At 38.0% G+C, this 25,572-nt stretch overlaps 1 protein-coding gene, 2 long non-coding RNA genes and 1 pseudogene across 4 annotated transcripts; 3 read left to right on the top strand and 1 right to left on the bottom strand.

The window, feature by feature from the left end:
• Window positions 1-960: 960 nt before the first annotated feature.
• On the bottom strand, window positions 961-8,989 carry LOC136261856 (uncharacterized). Of its 2 annotated transcripts, none has more exons than XR_010704037.1 (4): window positions 8,806-8,989; window positions 2,238-3,309; window positions 1,206-1,262; window positions 961-1,153 (listed from the first exon to the last, which is right to left on the bottom strand). It is a non-coding gene; the product is annotated as an uncharacterized lncRNA (long non-coding RNA). The 2 variants fall into 2 exon arrangements; XR_010704038.1 differs by having other exon boundaries at window positions 964-1,153; window positions 2,238-2,298.
• A 31-nt stretch (window positions 8,990-9,020) lies between these two features.
• On the top strand, window positions 9,021-11,227 carry LOC136260850 (mannosyl-oligosaccharide 1,2-alpha-mannosidase IA pseudogene; annotated as a pseudogene).
• A 5,540-nt stretch (window positions 11,228-16,767) lies between these two features.
• LOC136261857 (uncharacterized) lies at window positions 16,768-19,659 on the top strand. The gene is made up of 3 exons (XR_010704039.1): window positions 16,768-16,981; window positions 18,056-18,110; window positions 19,486-19,659. It is a non-coding gene; the product is annotated as an uncharacterized lncRNA (long non-coding RNA).
• A 3,111-nt stretch (window positions 19,660-22,770) lies between these two features.
• LOC136261858 (uncharacterized) lies at window positions 22,771-24,869 on the top strand. Its single transcript, XM_066055937.1, has 4 exons — window positions 22,771-23,194; window positions 23,333-24,096; window positions 24,154-24,377; window positions 24,435-24,869. Exons 1-4 carry the CDS (start codon window positions 22,878-22,880, stop codon window positions 24,729-24,731), a joined length of 1,602 nt encoding a protein of 533 aa, XP_065912009.1. The 5' UTR covers window positions 22,771-22,877; the 3' UTR covers window positions 24,732-24,869.
• Window positions 24,870-25,572: the final 703 nt, after the last annotated feature.

Genomic DNA, 25,572 nt, shown 5'->3' on the forward strand with positions numbered 1-25,572 from the left:
CTATAATAGAATTACATATCAGTAAGTCATACATTACAATGAGTCATCCATCTTTACAGTCTAACTTTATGCAGGTATGCAAAGAGTATGCTGCTAGGGGGAGGTATACTTTTAATTAAATAAAATTAATAACCAAAAATGTAAGATTAAAAAAATGCTTTAGACCAGTTGGTTAATAATCCATACATGCTCCTGTATAAACTACCGGCCTTATACTGAAACTGAAAGGCCAGGATATGGATAGTGTATATAAATATCTGTATTATAATTTGTATATGCATTTAAATGATGATACTTCCCCTAAGTTTATCCGTACCTAGATCTGTATTATATAGTTAGCTATAATGTATTTAATTTTCAAGAGTAGCATAATTTACAACAGTAGTTGTATGCGTAATTGTGCGCATCTTCAACATTATTTCAGAAATCTTTGTGAAAGAGTTATAAAGAACATTATTTGCAACCGGATTTAGGAAAAAGGGTCTTCCACACATCCAATTCGGTAAACTTGGGAGACCATAACTTAGTGTTCCAAGTAACATAATTATTATCCTGAAACTTTTACCATGTATATTCAGCTATGTTGGTGCTCACTTCTGACCAAATTTCAAGTCGATAGCTCTTTCCATTCTAAAGATATGAATTGCCAAAGTTGGCAAACTGGATGTGTGTGGAAGACCCTCTTTTGCAAATCCGGTCACATTTGTACATTTGGTATGCGGTTAGTAAATTGCTTAGCTTTGTGGTACAACAATCACATCATTCCACCTTTCCATAGTCGCAACAATGCCCCTTACTACCACTGACTACCCATGCACGGCCATGGAGCATGGCACTTTTATGCTGACACATGTAGAAAGGGTATCAGTGATATCAGTTGACACTTCATCATGTGGTTTCCATACTAGGTCTCCAAACAAGCCTTAGGCCTGGATCTCCAGTAAGCACATACACTGCCTTTGGATCCTTACCGTGTACTCATAAACATAATGTACTGACTTATGACTAATGTGAGGAATAAAAACGATCACGATGTGTAAACAGTTTACAATAACACAATACAGACACAACATTCACACTGTAAATGTCAAAGTAGCACTATAATTGTTCTCAGATGTATACAGCAACGTTGAATCACCATTTTCTGTTTCTCCTATAAGTAGAAATATATGTATATCTGTAACCACTGCATGTATGTAGCTTACCTAGCTCAATATGTATAAGCATCTTGTCTTCGCAGTCCCATCAAAATAATTTTACGTCTAATGTAGATACAAACAGACCTTATACACTGTACATGCAAAGTAAAATGTGCATGTTGCAAAATACACAGTCCCGTTGCAGTAAATTTTAAATGTTGAAAATATTAAACCTTCAATGCAATGTACCTTTACTGTTAAATTACTTTGACAAGCAGAGTAGTGTAGTAGTAACAAAACAATCTCAACGAAAAGTGAACTCATGTTTGCATAGAAGAGCTGTAGCCACCACACGTGCACCTACTACCGAAATTTACTTGGCAGCTGGATCTGAGATGTATTCACAGACATTGACATGAGTGGCTCACTCAGCAGCCACCTCCTTAACCACCTCTCTGTATGTAGTGGCCACCTTCTTAACCACTTCTCTATAGTGGCCGCCTCAAGTAGTTTCCAAACACAGCAAAGGTGTACTTCCTGACATGTTTTCTAAAGCAAATTCTTTAGCCAGTAAACGGTTCATTACAAGTTGTGATGGGTGTGTCCACCCACCATTTCTAGTTAAAATGCTTCACAGCACACAAGGAAAGCCCCATTCAATGTTCTCAGAGATCAGCCATCTTCATTTAAGTTATCACAATGAGAATGATTAAGTGTAAGAAAGCTAACCTTATGCATATGGGTGCTCGTTCATTGAACAAAGTTTCCTTTAAGGTTGAAACTTTTCAAACTTGTTCACAAGTATGATGTGGACAGACAAACATACAATCATACTACACGCAGACATGTGGTTTTCCTATATCCAATTTCAGGAAACCAGGTTCATGCCCACAGCTGGCCTACAGCTTAACAGTGCATCGGGTTAAAGTTACTAAACAAACTTTAAAATATTTTAAAGAGGAATTAATTTTATTGCTATGTATGATAATTGCTTTGTAGAAATCGACAATCAAATTTCACAGCTTGCAGGCAAATGCCAGATAGTGACAGGGGACTGGTATACATTGTTAATTATATATATATATAATTATGTCATACCTGATGACTGATACCTTCATTCATTTTCCTTACTCACACTCACTGAAGTACCACAATCCACCTACATAAACCACAGCATGTTACATGCTGTACCACACTGACTAGTGTATATATGTGACTGGATTTTGGAAAAACGATCCAAATCGCACATTAGAAGTTCCGAGATAAAAGGTTTTAAAGAATTGAAGCCAGCATAACTCTCCAAGGATAGCAAGCACGCGTATGAAATTTACACAAAAGATGCATCAATCTGTTACCTTTCAAGCCACTTCCAGTACTTGTAGCTGCTTGTACAGTTTCCCGCCAAATAAGATAGAAAATCTGAGCAGTTGGACGAGCGAAGTAGTATCACAAGTGCTCACAAAGGGGTGGAGGCTGGGGGGTGGCGGGGAGGGCAAAAGTTAGACCTCAAAATGGAGGCAGACCACAATTGGAGTCCAGACACGAGATTACAGGGCTGTGCTGGCTCCTTAGTGGCTGATATGTAGCAAAATCAACAGAGAACACGTCTGGCCAACATTATAAGGCTGTCCACCAGTAAACCACTGACTCTTGCCAAGCCAGGTCCTTCACAAGGCCTGAAACCACCATTTGAGCACTCCACACCACCCAGAAAAGACATGTGTAAAAACCAGCCTCGTGTAGTTTGAGTAGTGCTGAGGGTCAAAACTTGTAGTACGATAGTGTAGCTATCCACTGGTGGTGTTAGTTTGATTTTGCCTGATGTGCGATTTGGATCGGTTCTGTAAAATCTGGTCACATATATATCTGGCTACACTGCCATTAAATAGATCACTGCATGTCAATCAGCTTACCCTAACTATGTATTAGGACCCAACTTAAACAATTACGACAAAACACCTACAAGGACTTGCAAGTGATTACAGTTCAGTATAGGGTAATTTCAGCACCATCATAAAGAATTAATGCTAATTGAATTCTTGAATTTTTAAATTGTGGAAAGAATGTTTTAATGTTATATGAAGGATTATAATTAAGACTCCCTGGGCAGTCCTCACTTTGTTACTAGTAGTGCTGTCTTCTCTGGTGGCTGCTTATCCTCCATTTCATACTTGAAATTATTCATCATGTGACAAAGTCTCCAATAGACCATGTATATTACTGTTAAACCATTGGGATTGAATTACACTACTGAATTTAGCGTAAGAAAACCTTGTGATTGGTACATAGTTCTTAGCATTACACTCCAAAAATAGGCTCTCTATATAAACCCTGTAGCTCACATAAACCACATCGTACCTCCTCTGGGTAATTGTCTTTTACCAACCCGGCTTTGAAAAAAAGTCAAAACTACACTTACACCTTCACAGGGATTCACAGGGAAATATCTTATGATAATATTATGCATTGATACTCATATCCTACAGTACATCATGTCAGCAACAAGTTATTTCCTGGCAACCAAAAAACAGTTATTGTAATGTACTCAACAAGATAAACGCTATAGAACTATTATATATATATACCACTTTAGCGTGGGTGTTCAAAGGCGCCACTTGGGGTTTAACTCGCATATTGCCCAGGCAATATCATGGGAAAGCGGTTTGCCAATGACTTTGATACCCAGCCAGTTCAAAGAAACGATGCGCTTTGACTTGTTATATTGAGCAACATAGAGCTTTGTATTTATTTATTTATTTGGGGGAAAAGGGCAGAGAGCAAAGCTGATAATTACAAATTATAAGTGCTGTTCAATCAAGTTTTAAAATGCAGCTAAAGTGTTCAGTTCAATTAGTTGCGGTGGCAGTGAATTCCATTCCCGGATGGTTCTTGGAAAATAACTTGTCATGTAGGTGGTGGTGTTTGTTGGTGGCACAATTAAGTGAAACAGATGGTGATGTCTAGTGTGTCTAGTGGTGAAATGAATGTATTCTGGATAGTGGGACTCATATTTGTAGTGGTTGCTAAGTTGAGTATATTTGCTAAGATAGCTAGTTGGTTGTTCCTAAAGGATAATGAAGGCACAAAATAATTGTTTGGGCAATAGTGGATGCATATTTCTACCCACCGCATATCAGCCTTTGAACAGACCACGGAACAGCAAACCTACTACTGCTACTTTGAAATCAGTTAGTAACTTACAGTCCTAAGTAGTAACTTAATATAATAACTTACTTACTATCCAAAGTTAGTTGGCTTAACTTAGTACAAAAATGACAACAATATAAACTCCATCCCACAATCGAAAGTTTTCTAACATTGCATGTTGAAGCATGGTAACATATTAATGACGTTTTAACGTATGGATAATGTTCGGATGGCTATTAGCCCACGCTATTAAAACCATGATTGATCTTCAGATGTTACCGTATAAAAGAAACGGGATGATTTCTCGTTAGTTCTTTCACCTATTAGGTGAGTGCACCCCAAGTGATATATATCACTTATGCCACGGCTGCTTGGTATTTGCTGATATTATACACTCATAGCCCTTGGGCTGTGCCACTAACACAAATCACACAGCTGTCCCAATCTTCATGCGATTGAAACTATCATCACCATACGTACATATGGTAATACCTGGCCTCAAATAAAGGCCAGAGGAAACTACACCTATGAGAATGACAATGAATGAACCAGCTGACCATTAACTGATAAGTGAATGAGCACAATGCATTCCATGGACTCAGGGTTTGAAACAAGAAATGTTGGAGACTGTTTTCATATACGCACTAATATTTTTAAAAGGTGACGCTAGAAATCTTAGTTAGGGTACATAGTTGCCATCGATTTGAGCTATAACCATGACAAATGCACTTGTGGCAAAAAGTACCTATTGCTAAAGCTAAAAATCTACTATTATACCAAGTGCTGCAGTAATGAAGAAACCAGATATACAAATTTATGAATACTACAGCATTACTGTATTTTCTAATCAATTATTCCATGCATGACTTTGTGAAGACTAAGTAGCAATAATCGTGAAACAATAATGTGCATTGCAAGAACTATGTAGATACCACATGGATTATGTGTAAAGCTCAAACTGTGTGTCCTATCATCCAGTTTGTAAGCAGAATATATCACACCAAATGAATGAGTGAGTAGGGTGACAACAGCTGATGCATGCGGATTGGGGTCACCAGTGTACCCCTCAGCTGAGCACCTTATAGTGGTTTGATTTGAAAATTATATTGGGCTTACTCCATTGCTAGGAGTCCTACCCCAACACAAAAGCAGCTACTACATACATAAACAACCCATAGCAGAAAAATCTCAAAATGTAATGAATAATTGTTCTATGGCAGAACTATTGTTATGCATATTAGACAGGCAATGGACTGGACCTAATGGGGATAATGTGCACTTTGTGGATGGTGAGTATATACAATGCATAAATTGCTTTGATTACTCTAATTACCTACTTCAAATACACACACACACTACAGAAAAAAAAAAAAAAGTCACCAGCAGCCAAGCAAAACACAGCAGCCAAACAAAACATGGCTATTGCTCCCCAGTGAATTAGCACTGGGATGCCTCAGTTACTTGAGTTTGGTGCAGGCAAATCCTCTTGGGGCAGCACTCGTAAGCTACACAAGGATTTCCCAAGTCTCACAGAGAGAAGTCACAGAACCCGAAGTTCCACAACGACCCCTACACCCCTAAGCGAGACCAGGACAGTTGGGTATTAGCTTGTTTTCTGGTACCCATTAATGTTACAGCTGCTTCCCCAGTTGACACAAGGTCACCAGGTTTTCATTTTACAGCCGAGTACTCTGGAGCAATATGGGTAAAGATATTTGTTTAAGGAAGCAACAACAACAACACCAACTTAGCATAACCGGACATGACCCTTCTGATTAACAGGATGTGCTCTAGCCACTTGGCTATTCTGCCTCTCTCTCTAACACACATACACACACACGCACACGCACGCACGCAGTGAACCGGCACTGAAACACCTGTGCATTACCCAGGTGTTATGAGTCAGTACCAGCAAATATTCTGGGACAGGACCAGTTACTCACAGGAGGCTGTATCATGTCTCACAGGTGAAGGTATGGACACCCAAAGTCCCATCTGTGACCTTCACCCACTCTGCGATATATGGACAGTTGGCATTTACATGTACCTCCCTGGTTTATACCAGGTGGCCATTGATGTAACAGCTGGGTGAACACTAGACACACACTACGCACCTGTACTATCTGCTTTGTCAATAGATAAGGTTGGGTTCAAAGGCCTACTTTATTCCACAGACTGGACTGGACTCGCGGACTGGACTGGACTGGACTCATGGACTGAGCTGGAAACAGCTTTTAAACAATAATCCAGGCATTATCCATCTCTTGCAACACTGAAGACACCACTATCGAGCTATAACTGCTGGTACTGCTCTTCCTTACAAGTCAAATGACACTAGCGCATGCACTAATCAATTAGAATACACTTATGATACACATGTACTTGCAGTGATAAAGCGTGACAGAGGCTATTGTTGTAGCGTACATGTTTTCCTTTGTTGCTTCAGTACTTAACACTAGCGTTGGGGTTGTAGTGATGAGCCAGATTATTTGCATAGCCCCATCACCTTGTCTGGAGGTGCCACCTAGTTATCTGTTAAGAATAATTACTAGCTCATCTCTACAGCTGTTAACACTAGTGCTAAAGCAACAAAGGAAAACATCTACGCTACAAGAATAGCCTTTATCATGCTGTATCACTGCTAGTACGGCATGTATCGTAAGTGTATTCTAATTAATTAGTGCATGCGCTAGTGTCATGACTTGTAAGGAAGAGCCAGCAGCAGCAGTTGTAGCTCGATAGTGGTGTCTCCAGTGTTGCAAGAGATGGATATAATTCCTGGATTATTGTTTAAAAGCTGTTTCCAGCTCAGTCCACGAGTCCAGTCCAGTCCAGTCCAGTCTAGTCCAGTCCAGTCCGTGGAATAAAGTAGGCCGGGTTCAAAGGCTAACCTGTGCCAATAGTAGCAAATACAATGAATAACACATTATAATCTCACTTGAAATTATATATTATACATGTAAGCATGGATGCAGTTGTGCACTCTATAAGTATCATATTAAAGTTTAACAATTTGGAAATGTATTTTAATGAATCCAGGTAATGCCATTATAGATAGGTATAGGTCTACTGTTACTCTGTGTGGACAACAATACAAGGCAAACTGAGAGGCTACATTTTTTCTTGATGTGTGCCAGACACATGACAATGAATGTTCTGCCTACAATAGTGGTATACCAAGCAGAAAGTCACATAGCTGCATTACACAGCTACGAATATATAGTAATGTACTTTTAAAACCGTATGCATGGTGTAGTCCTTGTAAAAGTGAACTCTATTAGCTAACAACTTGCATACTGAGTTTGTATGTGTGTGTGTGTGGTTGGCACATGTGGTCATTGGGTTGAGTCTGTTCCGTCTAACACGCACAATAATATTTCTTTTCTTGCGATCAAAAAGTATCTGCTATACACTCTATCGCCTATTGTACCTGCAGTACCATGAAATCGCTCTGCCGAAAGGATAAATTAACCTGCATGAATTTCTTGCCTACAGCATGATATACAGCAATAGAGAAAGCACTAAAATAGTACTGGAAATGTGGCTTGTGATTTAACATTGAATGATCAAGGTAGTTTAAACATTATTAATGACGAGCAGCTCACAGACGCTAGCGAACCCAACTCAGCAGTTGAAGTAACAATTTAAGAGTCAATAGTTTACTAACAGTATACAATGACATTTTATACAGTCCTGAACATTTACGTCAATAATAATAATGTGGTGTTTCCATAGCAAATGATTTAATGAAATCATGACTGCTGCATTGCATGGTGTTACAGAGGCATGGACTGCAGGCGGAGCTGCAACTGCAATTAAAGTCTAGTGCCTTTCCCATGGTCAGAGTTTAAGTGGTGACTGCGAGGGTGACTGTGCAAGTCACTCCTTGCATCTGTGGTTTTCATAACATGTTTGCTAGTTCACGCAAGTACAGTGGGACAGGAACATCCAAGGGAACATCATGAGACCTCGTCTCGTGCGTGTGACACCTATCTATGATCAGGCATATTTCAGGGTATGGATACATACAGCCGAGGATACAGCGTAGAGTAAGATGACACACTGCCTTAGGCCATTTACAATACACAAGCACTTTGAATCACACTAAACTCACAATAATGCACTTGTCAATTTCATGCCCCACCCCCCCCCCCCCCCCACCCCAGGTGGGGATTTGACATTGCTTCTTGTCCCCACCCCTGGGGCAATTGACAATTGTCCAATTCACTGACCGATTTTCGGTAGTTACATTTCTAAACAATAAAATCGCACTCGCTATAATTTTACTAGCTACAGGGCAGGTTTATTACTAGTCATGTGTATGAAATATGCGCTTAGTCATCCTTGAGGTGTTGTCAAATCCCCTACTATGGGGGTGGGGACATAGTGGGGATTTGACAGCCGATTTTGCCCCAGTAGTGGGGAATTTGACACCGCGATTTGTCAAATCCCCTGTATTCCCCCACCCTCCCCGGGTGTGGGGGGGTGGGGCATGAAATTGACAAGTGCATAAACTCACAATAAACTTCCAATCTCACTAAACTCCAATGCGTCCGGAGAGACAGTCAAGGCGCTACTCCACACCCGCATCCTTCAATATGGCAATACAGCGCTACCCAAACATGCGACTAAAAAGGGTGATACTACTCAGGTATTGCTTGATATAACACGTGACTTTTCCTCAGATAACTACCTGAAGATGATGCACTACAAAAAAAAAGCGCACGCGCGTCTACTAGGGAGGGCGCGCGGTCCGTTGATTCTAAATGGTGAGTACCAAAGTGAGCTTGAGAGTTGGAGAGTGAGTCAGTGAGTTCCATTTCAATAAGTCGACAAAGCCGTGGCTAATGCTTGGGCAAATGTAAGTTGATAGACTTACCTCATTTCATATTGTTGGTAAGTACTACAACTGCCTAGAATTTAATAATCTTCGCCGGGATTCAGTTGAGCTAGAGCGGCAGTCAGTGAGCCGGCAGACAGTGATTCGATTCTATGGCCCAACTTCCTGTGTATCATTCCACTGGTGGCAAGCCTCAGTTTCCTGCCAGTACAAGAAGATGTAACTGGAAGGGGAGACATCTACTACTTGTGATTCTAGCCGCGTTTGTGATTGTTTTCCTTGGATGTGTGTATTACTTACCAGAGGTCATGCCAGATCAGCAGGAAACTGATGATAGAGTTGGCAAACGTTTGGATATAAAATATGTGCCATCTGTGAACTCTGATAACATATTTGATAATACCGTAGATAGCGAACAAGTAGACAATACGAAGGTCGGCAATCCTGCTGATGAAGTGGAGGTGCGACAGGAAGAAGATAAAGGTGTTAGAGAAGATCCTGATGATCATCAGATTGAAGAGGAGCAAACTATTGTTGATGTACCAGATGAGAGGAATTATGAGCCTATTGATCCAGGAGTTTCTGATCCCATCTCCACTAAACGAAGAGAAAAGGTCAAAGAAATAATGTTACATTCTTGGAACAATTATGTCAAGTATGCTTGGGGACAAAATGAACTGAAGCCCCTTTCCAAGTCAGGCCATTCAGCTGGTATTTTTGGCCAGAGTGCCCTTGGTGCTACGATAATTGATGGTGCCGATACTCTCTATATTATGGGACTGCATAATGAATACAAGATGGCGCGTGAGTGGATAGCTCATTCTTTTGATTTCAAATCAGCATCCACTGATGTATCAGTGTTTGAAATAAATATTAGGTTTGTTGGTGGACTCTTGAGCCTATATGCTTTGACCAAAGATGAGATATACAAAGTTAAAGCTGTACAAATTGTTGATGAACTGTTGCCAGCCTTCAATACCCCCACTGGAATACCCAATGCCATTCTAAATTTAAAGACAGGAAGCTCACGTAATTGGGGGTGGGCATCTGGGGGCTGTTCTATCTTGGCCGAATTTGGAACTTTTCACCTTGAATTTCAGTACCTAACCAACATCACTGGAAATTCAATATACTTGCAGAAAGTGCAACGTATTCGTCAAGTGTTACAGGATGTTGAGAAACGTGATGGACTATATTACAATTACTTAAATCCCCGTACAGGAAACTGGGGTTCAAGGCATGTTTCAATGGGAGCACTAGGGGATAGTTTCTTTGAGTACTTGCTAAAATCTTGGATCGGCACCAGTGAAAAAGATGTGCAGGCTAAAGAAATGTACTTCACAACCATTAAAGCAATTGAACGCATAATGCTCAAAAGGTCAGCTAATGGGTTGGCTTACATTGGTAACTATAAGAATGGTCGGATTGAACCTGGCATGGACCATTTTGCTTGTTTTGCAGGTGGGATGTTTGCTTTGTCATCACTACATATTACTGATCCTGAGGAAAGGAAACACCATTATCAAATTGGTGCTGATCTTACCAACACTTGTCATGAGTCATACATCAGTACAGCTACACATATTGGCCCTGATACATTCTCATTTGGGTCAGATAAAACAATGGCAATAATAGGAAAAAGTAAGGGTTACTTTATGAGACCAGAAACAGTAGAAAGTTATTTTATCCTCTGGAGAATTACACATGATAGCAAATATCGTGAATGGGCGTGGGATGCTATACAGGCCATAGACAAATATTGTCGAGTTGAAACTGGGTTTTGTGGACTAAAGGATGTGTATGACCAGCGTTCACCAAAAGATGATGTGCAGCAGAGCTTCTTTTTAGCTGAGACACTCAAGTATTTATATTTGATATTTTGTGATGACTCGTTGATAAGTCTTGACAAGTGGGTGTTCAACACTGAGGCTCATCCACTACCAATTTTACCAGATGTGCCCACCAAAGATACAGAAAGATAATTGACATGGTAATATGGTAGCAATGAACATTTTAAAGTATTTGTTTTGCTATTAAACAAGTTTATATAATTTAATGTGGAAATATGCAAATTTATAGAAATAATTGTGATGCTAGAGAACGTGTCAATATTAATTGGCATAGTCTGTTTGTATTCAACTCTGAACTGCAAAAACTTGTGATAAAAATTATACAATGCATTTCAACAACAGAAACTAAAATTATTACAAAATTAAATTTTCAGAGCAGGTTCTTTATTGCAGAATGCACGGTAGTAGTCACAGTCTTTGGATTTGACTATACTTATTCTAATATTCACATAACACCCTAATCCAGACTTTGACAAATACATTCAGATGTACAATTCATGATAAATCCTAGACCACCCAAACATTTGAGAGTACTGTGAACTCTCCAAACTCCACGATAGTTCATAAAAATAAAATAAAATTGATAAACCTATACAATGGGATTAAAACTTAATACATATTCCATACATTAAATTTTGGTCAAAAATGGAAGCAATTTTCTACCTTACAATTCACAACCACTTGGTGTCCACTATTTTGTATATAGGCTACACAAAATTTGTATGCACAGGTCATTGCAAAGGCATAATAATTATATATAGCAATAACAGAATTCATATTTTTAATATCTTAGCAGCCCATCATAAATATACTACCGGTATATATTAATGTTGTCTTTTCGTTATAATATAATCCAGTAATCATCTATACACCACAACTATGGGATGTTAACTTCAGTATAGTGGTGCAGCTGTGTATATACTCGGGTGCTACCAGCTTGAAATGGCATGGCATACGGCCACATTATATAATTATATTTACATGATATATAGCAACTGTTTGCAATAGCAGTTTCCTATAAATAATATATTGTTGTTGATTGTGTTGTGTTTGCCCATAGTTATGATTCATACTGTATAGGAATCGTGAAGGTTGCCCAAAAGTATCGACCATGCAAAAAACCAGCTTCGCTCCTTTTCCTTCACTACAGCTTGGCAGCAGTGGTTAGGCATAACCAAGCAAATAAATGTCTTCAGAGCAACCCCTAACCTTTACAACAAGTTTTTTTTTTTGTTTAACTGAATCTTCTGCTATCTAACTAAGCCAAGCATAATCATTTTATGAATATTTCAGAGGTGCTTCTCATGCTGTTCTTCATTTTAATGCTGCATAATGCATACAGGAAACTAAGTAAAAAACATTGAAGCAAAATTAATAAATAGGTCAGTTACTGTCTATATATATGCACCTAGAAACCACAGTGATGTTGTCTCATGGATGAGAGCAAGGTTGGGGTTTGCTTTGGTGAGGGCCACTGTGTGGTGTCTACATGGATTGCGGAGACGTCTGGGTTTTGAGCACAGCTAGATCTGTCAATTTTTACTGTCCTGCTATATGATTAATTATTGGCGCATTATGTACATTACAAAAAACACAATGTCAGCTATTTTGGAGAAATTTGGAATAGAAATTTTGAGAATAATTTTGCCTGCATAACTCAATCAGCTAGCATAATTTTTGTCAATACTCCTAACTTGCACATGCAGTCCTTCCAGTTGGCCCCAAACAAACACCATAAATTGCATAATTATACACTATTAATAATGTGAACCTTACAAGGGGGTTGCCAACAACCTGGGACTCTTGTATATATGCTATCTGAGAAATATAATTAGAAATCCATTAATTACTTAGAAATTCTAAATTCTGAAATCACCTCCAAAATCAGTTATATTTCTTACCCTCCAATCACGGGCTCCATTACAAGACCTACGCTTGTAGCTAATTGAGTTTTAAAAGAAAGTATTACTACAGTGTAACCTGTTTTTTTAAGGACACTTTGGGACCAACCAAAAGTGTCCTGATTTTATAAAAGCATCCTGATTTTCCAGCTGCAGGTCAGTTTACATGCTAAGGAATCATTTGGGACCATTACCAAGTGTCCAGATTACAAAGGTGTCCTCATTTTCAAGTATCCTGATTAACAGGTTCCACTGTATTGGTTAGGAACCCAGCCCAGGGTTCTTCATGGTTTTAGAAACCAAGGAGAAGCTAAATTATGAAGAACCAAGGGTGTGGTTCCTAACCAACTTTGAACATGGCTTGGTGTTTACTACACAGTGAATGTGCTTGAAGTCTGAATAAATTACTCAACAGGTTACCAACTCAAGAAGGTTTCTAATATGCCAGGAGGTTTCTTAGTGATATTCAACACCTCATTCAAAGATCAAATCATACTGCATATCATGTTCTAATGAAATTCGTTTTGGGTATGACAACTACACACTGTTCTAATACTGTGACTGCTTTATAGAGTATCTCGATCTTGATATACTAAAAATTTTTGGAGGGGGGGTCAAGAGCCCTCTTTGACCCCCCCTGTATCCGCCCCTGGTTGTAACCCATTGTATATAACCTGTCATTACCCATTGTAACCTACTATATAACTTGTTGTAACCTACTGTGTCTTCTTGTTACCCCATTGTAACCTGTTGTTTATTTAATAATACTGAGCAGACAGCAATTGATAGTGGCAAATAACACTCCAAAGAAATCACGCACATACATGTATATAGAAAGAAAGTATTTAGTCACTCTATAACAGATATTGACTTTGGAAACTAGTCACGAAAATTACCAGAGCCACCCATGATAACTACCAACTTCTACATGAATTTCCCTACACTGTAAAAATTTAGTAGTGAATTGCTCTGCCACAATACTCACTACTTTTAGTAGTGACGTTCACTACTTTTTGTAGTGAACGTCACTACATTTTGTAGTGAACGTCACTACTTGGTGGTCAATGTAGTGACGTTCACTACAAAATTAGTAGTGAACGTCACTACACAAAAATAGTGAGTATTGTGGCAGACATTAGTAGTGACGTTCACTACATTTAGTAGTGACGTTCACTACATTTAGTAGTGACGTTCACTAGTTTGTTTTTACTGTGTATAGTTATGCAGTATTCCCCTGTGTGTAGTGTGCTTGTAGTTTAAATACCATAAAGTTAATCATTTTATATCTGCTGGAGCATTTTATTACAAAACCAGCTCCAGTGACCTCAATAACATGTTTACGTACGTGATCCTCTATACAATAAGTATCAATATCACATCTTTTGTGGTTTCCTAAAATATAATGCAGGTAGCCATATAGTGATATACTCTAATACTAGCTACTGTGTAGATAGCCTATGAGTTTGTGAAATTGTTTAAGATACAGATATAAAGGCATCACTGTAAAGACCAATTCTATCTGCCAAAGTGATTGCTCTATTAGAGTAGTTTAGTATTTATTACACAGTGTCATTTATCAACAGTGTTGGGAGTAACGCGTTACTTATGTAACGCGTTACGTAATATTATTACTTTTGTGGTAACAAAGTAATATAACGAAATACGCAATAAAAACAGGTAATATAACGCAAGTTACTTTACTTACAAATGTAACGCGTTACCTAAGTAATTTAGTTACTGTAACGAGTCTAATATTACGTACTGTTATTACTGCAAGAAACGAAGTTACTAATCTCGTTAGTTATCCCCTGAGTAACACTTAGCCACAACGAAGTAACGAGGCCTACTGAATGAAGCTTATTCACCAGCTTCTTATTTATAACCAAAATTTGTATATTGTCCAACAACGCAATCATGTCACGTGATAAGGTGGTAGTTTCACACGTGACAGTTAAGGCTGTGGACACTAAGTAATATAATATGTAATATTATTACAGTTACTTTATTTTATGGGTAATATGTAACTGTAACTAAATAGTTCAGTTGCAAATAATATGTAATATGTAACTAGTTACTTTTACAAAGTAACTTGCCCAACACTGTTTATCAACTATATATTTTTGCCTAATTTTATGTTTTAGATCAGAAACTTAGCCTTAACACAATGCAGGCAGATGGCTCTATAGCCTTTCTTTCTCTATATACCTAGCTATGTAAGCCAGCAAGTTAGTTTATAACTTCTATACAATCATTGAGATGATGAAATAATGGTGAAAACTGATAATAATGACCAAATTTAGGTGGTGAGGCATACTACCATTGAGCCAGCTCTGAGCACTTTTATAGCTTCCCGATACATTTTAATGATTTTACTTTTCAGGTTTTTTAGCATGGCACCATATCTAATATGAAATAGTATGAATTAAGTAAATGTTGTACCAAGTTTGGTGCTTTTATCAAAAAGTGAACAATTTTTTCACCTAGCCGCTCTACTAGCTATACACTGTAAATTCAGAAGTGTGAAGTTCATACTGATGGTATGACTCCTGCAGTCGCTTAGTGTGGTTGTCATACTTCTGAAGTATGAGCATCACACTAAGTGACTGCAGGAGTCATACCATCAGTATGAACATCACACTTCTGAATTTACAGTGTATACTTTTTCAAACTTTCATCACTCATAGCTATTAAAGCAGGGGCGTAGGGAGGGGGGATTCCGGGGGGTTCAGGAACCCCCCTGTAAAATTTAGACTTCTGCAAGCAGGATCCTAACACACCATTTAGTGTGGTAGGACAAAATGAGCCTGCAATATAGTGTAATGGCACAGCACAACAATTGATAAAACTTACATTCATCTCTCAGGGAAAGATTTACAGAGGTAACATGAGCCCTCTTCAAAACTTGTTAAAAAGATCGATATACTCTAATAGAGGTATATACTCTAATAGAGCAGTCAGATATACTCTAATAGAACATGCATGTAAATATCCATGTCCATATGAAGTTTTTCAGACATTCCAACATTAAATGCAAAACTTAGCATGACCTTATATTGCTATAGCTTTGGTGTGCATGCAGTGTTTAAAGATATAGAGCTCCAGTAATTTATCACTTGTGTTATGCAAAATGAATTCATGCTATGCATATTTGTATAGTTATATTGTTTGATTGTAAGTCATTCCATTTGTATCAGTGGATTCATGGTTCCTATACCAGTGAGATATAACCATCACTTACAGATTACTATATGTGTCTCTATGTGTTAAGCTAGCTGTCTGTTTCCACTAGGTGACTTTATCTAGTACTACCTTTATCCCAGGGGCACTTAATGCATCATAATTAATGTACTTTTTGCATAAAATATAGTAATTTGCTGAGTTTTGATCTATTAAAATATTGAAAGTCTCTCAGCGGCTGGGGGCTGCGCCCCCAGACCCCTGCTTCTAGTAACTCAATGCTGCATGGTGCTGGAACCCCCCTTCAAAAAATCCTGGCTACACCCCTGTAAAGTCATAACTTTTTACACCATAAAGTTATGGCAATGCAATTTTCAGCTTAGTAAGCATTCAATTGATAGTGTGCATGCCCTGTTTTCGCAGGCCTAGCTATTTGTACGTTCAAGTTCATCATTCCATTAATGGTTTCTCTCGATCTCGTGCTGTGGCGAGTTATTCCAACCCAGTTATTCTGGCTGCTTAGGGACTGTTTTGGAATAGAACGTATCAAAGAGATCATACGAAGCCACGCCCTATATAATAGATGCATCACATCACCATGCAGGTCGTAAAAAAAAGTAAATAAAAACATCACCATATGTTGTACGTTTCCGTTTCCGCTGCTGTCCCACGATAGCTATATATTACTGGTTTGACCTTTTGTCTCGCCTTTTGTTATGCTGCATATAAGCTGTGTCACACCAATCGACCATGCAGTAGCTAAAGCTAGCTATCGTCATTCATATGATGCTTTGTAGATTCCATTTCCTTCGGGGCGTTCTTCCCCTTTGGCTAGTAGTGTACTTGGTGCTCAGTGAAGAGTCAGCTTTCAAAGATAAGACTAAAGATTTGATTGAAGCACTCAGAATCAGGATAGAGGCAGGCCTGGTAAGCTATTTGGAATAACTGTAGTGATCATACATCATGTCATGTAGTGGTTGTGTTATAGTTTATTTCTTCTTTTGATTGTTTTACTTTTCAACAACAGCGCGGTGAACAATGGCAAAGTGGATAGCTAGCACCCTAATTACCACCGGCAAGTCTCAACACTCAGCTGGAGCATAGCGGATCCTTTAGCTACGATCTATGGCTGGAGATAGTTGCCCGAGGAAACTAGATTTTTTTTTGATTGACATGTGGTTGGGGGTAACCATTGGTAGTACCAATGGTGTGTGTGGTAATGTGATATCAACAGTTGGTAGAATTGACCCCACCAATATTACATTCAGGGCTTTCCATGTACGTATTTTACAATCATTCTACTGTACATGTACGTTTAGAGGTTTTTTTGATTGACCTGTGGTTAGGGGTTAACCATTGGTAATACCAAAGGTGTGTGTGTGTGGTCATGTCACATCAACAGTTGGTAGAATTGACTCCACCAATATTGCATTCTGGGCTTTCCATGTAACAATCATTCGCCTGTATCACCATATCAGAACAATTCAATATATTTTAATGTCATTTAGCTATAGTATGAAAATGTACTGTTTGTTCAATTAGAATTATTTTTAAAAAACTGATTCTACAGAAACCTGTTAATTTTAGCAACTTTTATATGCTCACCTGTATAGCACGTATATCATATAGGCGGTGGGTGGGTGGGAGGGTGCGGAGGGGATGGGTGGTGGGTCGCCCACGCACAAGAAGTGGCTGACAGTGAAAAAACAGTCTATAAGTATCATGCAACTGTTTAAATATATACGTTCTTTGATATTGTATATACATTAGTTTGCCAGTGATAGCTATAAACAGCAAACAGAATATAATGAATCACCCGCCCACGCACAATTTGCACCTTTGTTAAAATGGCCTTGCTCAAAGACGATTAAATGTCTAGGACGTAGTTTTCTGTATAAATACTTTGGTTTGTTTATCATGCTGTAATATTGAGCTGCTGTGTTATGCTATAATAATATTAATGCTTATATTATTATTTTAATGATGTTTCTATTACTTTAGTGCACGGTGGGAGGTGGAAGCGTCCATGATGACGATTGGGCACTGTGCAAATAAGGTGAGTGTATGCTTTGTACTAAGAAACCCACGTAGCTGTGCAGGGCTCATCTTCTGTATAGTCTTTTTGTTTTTGTTTTTTCGAGGGGTAGTCAACGCCCATGCAAAACACCGAAATGGTGTACCGGAGGGGTTGCCAACGCCCACGCAAAGTACCCAAATGGTGTGTACGAGAGTCCCAATCTTTATGTATTCTAAAAGCATTTAGTGAGATTGCTAACTAGTAACTACCTGTAGAGTAGAGGCTGGTGTTATGGGACAGGGGGTAATATGGGTCACATAGCTTAAAACAAGTATACTGGGTTAAATCCTGCAGATTTAGCAGTAAAGAGATAGTACCTATTCAGATCGTCACATACAGTGATTATAAGTCAACCACAATTCTAATTAGGGGATAATATAGCTCCTAAAATTTGCTATATCATATTGAAAGACTGTCAATGATTGTCTTTGTACCACTCACTATGTTGTTAAGAGTACAAATATGTAAAGTACATTATGAAGTGAACTAATCTGCTTTGACTGTCTGCAGTGTCCCTGCTACCCTTTACATATAAAATTTGCCATAGTCAAATATGAAATAGTCAACGCACAGCGTCTCATAATACCCCCATATGTCTCATAATACACACACCAACGGTGTTCCAGAAAAATGATCTTACGGACCACCAAATGGTATGAAAATTGTTGAAATTTTAGGATAATATAGTATATGGGTATACTTTTTCCTATTAGTGTTGTGAAATACCAGGGTTATAATTTTAGGTGATAGCAATGCTTTGAAGTTAAGTGTCTCATAACTACCACCACTACTCTACAGTTGTTGATCTACATCTTGTTTTAGGTATTCGTGATCGATCATTGTCTACTTTGTTAAACTCACTTTCTCCATTATTTTTACGTGATTTTGGATTTAGGATTTGGTTTCTAAAATATTTGTGTATTTCTGATTGGATTTCTCACATAGTGTACAAGAGTCCCAGGGCATTCGCTACCCCTCGCTTTTTACCAAAAGTCACTAGTTGACAAAGGTAGTCTGACCATCTAATAATGATATTAGAATATAAATTAAATTCTTGATCACAGATACACATTTCCCTTGTTGCTATATGTGGTGGACCACAAAATTATCTAATGTAAACAACCCTTACAATACCTTGTAGTGTTTTATTTTTATGTGAATATGTAGTGTAGTGTAGTGTAGTGTGTGTGTGTGTGTGTGTGTGTGTGTGTGTGTGTGTGTGTGTGTGTGTGTGTGTGAGTGTGTGTGTGTGTGTGTGAGTGAGTGTGGGTGTGTGTGTGTGTGTGCATGCGCGTGCGTGCGTGATAAAGATTTTTAAAATTCACCAATTAAAATGTGACTATTTTTTCCACAGGTTTACATTCTGGAGATCTGCAAACAGCTAAGGTTTACATTCTGGAGATCTGCAAACAGCTAACTTGAAAGTTTTATATTGACAATTTTTTTTAAAAATTAATATTTATTTGATTACATGTACAATGGCTATTGACCATTGAAAAGTTGATGAATTAAACATTCACGAAAGGAATGCTTCTCCATTGCAACTCGCCCACGTAATATAGCGCGCGCTTCACTAATAATTAGTGCTCAGCCGGGGTATGCGACTATTGGATTGAGATGGTGATTTTTATAAAATTATTTGTATCATGTATAACGTTCGTCACGAACGGTATAACTAGCTGAAGTATTCAAGCAAGGAGTGATCTAGCCTTGTATGACGGGGATTAGTTTAAAAGTTCGCGCCTGGATTGTTGGGGTGAGCCAATATTTTCATTGCCAATGGTTTTATGTGTAATGTTAAACCCCCTACTTTGTACCATGAAAAAGGCCCTATTAAGCTGTTGCGTTTTACGTGAAAGTAGATGTCATCTTGGTCATTCCTGCTAGAACGGGGGAAAGGTTTAAAAGTTATCTGACGCTCCATGACAGAGCCTTGAAAACCTGCTTGCAGTGTAGACGCGTGTATCTTGTAAACGAAAAAAAATTTTTTTAAAGTCGCTTAATTGTTTGATATGAATTAGCTAATGCAGAAAAGCTGTGAGAGAGGTTCTGATGCTTGATAGTAGATAGCTAGCTCGCTACTTAGGGAAAAATGAGTTGCAAGATTTTTGCAAGACTGCAAGTGACTTGCAAGAAAAGGGACATTTTGCGTGCGGCAAGAATCTTGCACTTTTTTTAAACTTTATTTGACTGATGTCATTTTTTTAAAAATCATATCTTGCACTTAAAGTTTCTTGCAGGAATCGTGCATTGCGAGAATATTGCAAGTTACTTGCAAGTTAGACTTGCATTGCTTGCAAGAATCTTGCAAGAAAAGGGACATTTTCCGTGCAAGAATCTTGCTTGAAGACTTGCAAGTCTTGCACATGATTTCTCCCTGGGATATAGCTTAACTAATAAAAACTGTTTGACCAAAATTCACGAACTCAGTAATGTAGGTACTAGGTAGTAGTGATGTAGGTAGTAGGTAGTAGTAGTATTTTCTACAAGTGGGGAATCGACATCTAGCAAACGCAACAGACTTACTGATAGTAACTTGAAAAGGGAAGTTCTACTAAGAAAGAATAAGGAATACCTGTGACAGAGATTGCGTCAAATGCACTGTATTAAGTGTTGTATTAATCTATATTATAAAAAAATTGACAGGTCTTGTAATACAAAGATTTTGTATTACTAAGCTGGAAAAATGGTACTGAAATTATAACAAGAGTTCATTCACATAAAATATTCACTTGGTGCTTACTATTAAAGCTAAACAAGGTTTTCTTATGCACAACTAAAACTATAACTAAAAGGTTTTCAGATACATAACTAAAACTGTGTCTAAAACTAAAAGGTTTTCAAGTTTTTAACTGTAACTAGAACTAGAACTAAATCATTTTCATGTACATAACTAAAACTGTAACTAAAACTAAAAGGTTTTCATGTTTTTAACTGTAACTATAACTAAAACTAAAACAACAAAGAGTGAATAACCATAACTAAATCAATAACTAAAAAGAATTAAGAAAGATTACTATAACTAAAACTAAAATTATTGATGAAACTAGCTACAACTATAACTAAAACTAAAACTCCATACTAAAACAACACTAGTACAAGTCACATCCTTCTTCAATGGCGGATCCAGGATGGGACATTTGGGGCAAATGCCCCCCCCCCCCCCCCCCCCCCCTTCAAGAAATTGCATACAAGATCGAGATACTCTAATAGAGCAGTCAATTACTTTAATAAAGCAGTCACAATGTTAATGAGGCAGTGTAGCTTACCTATGAAGCTATATATAGGATTTTATTTTACATAACAGACGTGATATATTTGGTAAAGGATAACTAGCTATTACTGTTGTGACCTTTTTTTTTTTTTTTGGTCTTCAACTGTTTTTCAGCAAGGTGCCCCCCCTCTTTTCAAACTCTGGATCCGCCCCTGTTCTTCATATTGTCCCCTAAATAACACATCTTGTAAATTCATTGGTTTTTTGATATGAATGGTGGTAATTAGGAAAATAATTGTTATTAATTGCCAATTTACATATTTTCCCACAGAACTATGTTGTAATACCATCATTCGTATCTCTTGTTTCACTAAATTGCTTGAATCCCTATTTCATTTTTAAATACAGCAGTAAAAATGGGGAAGGAGAAAGGGGGTGCCCCGAATGACCCTTCTAATGATGGATTACCCATTGATAGCTGGGTGGTAGCTAACTAAAACATCAGTTCAAATCAATAGCTGCAGTATATGTAGACCACATGGGTACACATGTATACACTATTTGTAAGAGACAAAAGTGCATATGGACACATGTATAGTATGAAAACATTACAAAAATTCAGTTATGGCTTCTAAAAATTTATTAAAGTGTCCCAGTTCAAATTGGCAGTGTTGTAGACAAGTGGAATGGGTGATGTTGTTCAACTATAGTAGGACTACTGTGGCTTATAACTGTCCGGCTTTAAAAACTTGTCCTATGAGCTAGCTTTGCTGTCATCTTGGTTTTTCCTTGTTGCACTCTGCCATCATGTCATAAGGTGTTCTCTGGTAATCCCTTTAAGGGTCAAGTTCCATCCACAGTTGACCTAGCGGGGTAGGACATCCTGGAACTGTCTACTAGCCCCACTTTTTCTCAATTCTTTGTTCTGAAGGTCCTGTTTTATAGCTCTAGATCTGTAGGTGCAGTCTAAACCACACAAAGTAGAGTATGGTACATGAAGGGCTAGTTCTTCTTTCTTTTAAAAGTTTTTTTTTTAATATTAATTTTAAATTCGTTCATTAGTACAGTAATATTAGATGTTTTATCAGACTAGTATTTTACTGCACACACAATTATCTATGTGTTCAGTAGCGATCTATACAAATTATAGTAGTGACGTATCTACATGTTTAATATCCCTGCTGGTATAACCTCTGCAATGTCATCTTATTGCTCACCAGATAATTGATGTGCTACAAGGTTACATGTACATTTAGGCTACTTTTAGCTTTGTTCTTATATTGGTGTATTGTAGCAATTTCTTTTATTTGTAGGAGAAAAAAGATGCTAAATTGTATTGTATTGTATTAATGCTTTACAGTGACCAGCATTGAAGGTCTGCAGCAACATGTGCTGCAGCCTAATTTATTCCAGGCATACAATGGGAGAGGCAGCAGGGTCTATATCGATCACATATTAGGTTCAATTTTGTTGGTAATCCAGAGTCAGAACTGCTACGTGATAATCTGAAAATCTATGACAATAATATTTTTATGTCACTGTGGTTAGTCATAATGCAACTGGAAGCAGCATCCATACCTGGGGGACCGGACATTGGAGACAGGCAGCTGTTGCTTGCACTGGAAGGCCTAAACAAGTTTCATGATAACAATAAAAGAATGGGATCTTCCATAGTGACATTTTGGCCAGAGTTTTATAACGGATCTGTTGAATTTTGGACCACCCATTGTACCAATGTTAGAAATATAGCTGATAGTGAAGAAACTGCTTCTAATGTGTTGACTTGGTTGATGAAAGATGTTGGGTTAGTTAATCAGTCTAAAGTTTTGCAGGAGTTTACAAGTTCAGTGTAAGTGCTCATGTAATGTTAACTTGTGGAAGTTTTAAGAAATGTGTATAACGGTGGTGATTGATTATAGTCCATATGTCATACTTCACTAAACATGTATGTTTAGAAATTGTTGTAATTTTAATTCATTTTACACAGGCAAGGATTGGTGCAATTCTTAGCCAGCCCACCTGATGCAGATAGCACACTAGGTTACATTGGACTTGGCTATGTTTTACAAAACTCAAAATACCAGAAATCTTACTTAAAGTGGCTACAAGACAATGAATTCATTGGAGATGGTATACAAGCAATTAGCAACTACAGTTATCAGCCTTTTACCAATGATCTTGATCAAAACCTTACTGATTCAAGGATGTATCTTTATCTTAGACATTATCTAAACAAAAAGAAAAGCGATGGGCATACCACTCTAAAATTACCATCAACTTGGATTACCAGTTTTACAGAAAATGTAATGACATTCAGTAAGCATATGTATATGCCCTCCAATGTCAATAACGTTGTTGTACCTGTGGCAGCTAATGTACTGTACGGGCTCACAGCCGCTGCGCTGTCTAACTGGACTCTGCCAGAAGATTGGTTTGACTCACAATTGTATTTAGACACAGTGGACTACATTGAATATGAAATAACTCACAATTTTTCTAGTAGACCAGATTTTTCCAATCTGTACTATTATTCCAAGATTGTTACCTACTGGTTTGTTGCGCGTATCACTCAGCTTCTAAAAGCAACTGACCAGAAACTGCCTTACACAGAACTGAATACAGCTCTAACTACGCTTGAACCAGTTTTGAGAAACAATATTACTGAAGAGATCTTGCAACAAGCTAATCATGATGAAAATGGTCTTGCATATTATGATGGCTATATAGGAAATAATGATGTAGACATTTCTGGTACGCAACTATAAACGTGTGATTGTGTATATTGACTTATCTGTTGTATCCTTCTAGGTATGCCTGTGAATCGCACCGAGGATCGAATTTTCTCAACTTCTATGGCAGCTAATGCACTTCTCTATATTTGGAGAGATGGTTTCAAGCTGAGTCCAGATACCCAACCCGCTGTACGCACCATTATCCAGCAGCTATGTGGTTGGCTGATAAACAATACACTATCTGGAAAGTACAAACTTTACAATGGTTTCTTCTCACTTTCAAGAAGAAATGAGTACGAGGTCAGTTAAACATCTCTTATAAGGTGTATTAATTAAATCATTGTGTACTGTTACTAGGACAATCCTTACTATTACCCTGCAAACTATCGACGTTTTCTTAATGGCTCAACTATACCTTCTGACATACATCCCACTTTTGAGAATGGTTTTTATAGTGGTGTTGGCATGATGGGAGTGGTGGATGAACAATGGTATGAAGACGAGCTAAAGAAGGAACATTTTGGTAGACCAACACCAGTAGATTTCCATGGCTACAACTCATACAAATACCCAAATACATTTTGGAGCTCTGACGAATTCACATATACTTCTGTGATGTTAGCACTTACACAGTGCCAGTACCTGTTTGACTAACAGCATTTCTGTTTCCAAAGATTTTTTGTAGCTTTGAGTTGCTTTTTGTATACAACTTGAACAGGTAATTTGTACATGTAGCTAACTCCATGTGTAATTATTTAATGCCTACATGTATGACACCTAAGGTTTTCAGCCACTTCCTCAATTTTGATGTGGGTGGGTGGTCATTTTTTCACAGTATTGAATGAACCACAGCACCATCATGCAGGTTATCTGTCACTACAAGGATTATCAAAAGCCATTTTAAAGCTTATGCTTACACTTTACCACTTACAAAGAATGTCTTCTTAGCTGAAAATGACTGCTACTTTCTCTAAACATCTGAACTCCAGCACAGGTGATCAATTATAGCAGTAATGAATCTAGATGCAGTAATTAGAAGGTGATACAGGCGGACAAAGAATCAAATTTAATTATATTTGTCTGGCCTAATTAACATGAAAATTTATGAAAACCTATTTCTACTTGGTAGCAATATTCTAACCTTGCCTTCAAGTGTTCACCAAAAATCTCCAACTGGAAACTTCATACACTGTTTAGCTAGCTATTGGCTACTTAATTTACATTAGTATTTCTCAAGGGAGCAAACAACTTTGCAAACAACACTCATGATCAGTTTCAAACATTCAAATTTTGCTGAAAACTACCAGAAAATGAGCAGGGGGTGCACCTATACCTCTGCAGCAAGTTCAAGTACAGTGCATGGGTGTACTTCCCACAAGCTGCATGGCAATAGTTGCCATGAATATCAAAGTGTCAGCTACATGGTTCTACATGGTTCTACATGGTTCTACAGTGACACAGTCAGTGACGCATACAAGTACAGCTGCAGAATGCT

Source organism: Dysidea avara, chromosome 7, assembly GCF_963678975.1.
Source record: "Dysidea avara chromosome 7, odDysAvar1.4, whole genome shotgun sequence".
Taxonomy (NCBI): Eukaryota; Metazoa; Porifera; class Demospongiae; order Dictyoceratida; family Dysideidae; genus Dysidea; species Dysidea avara.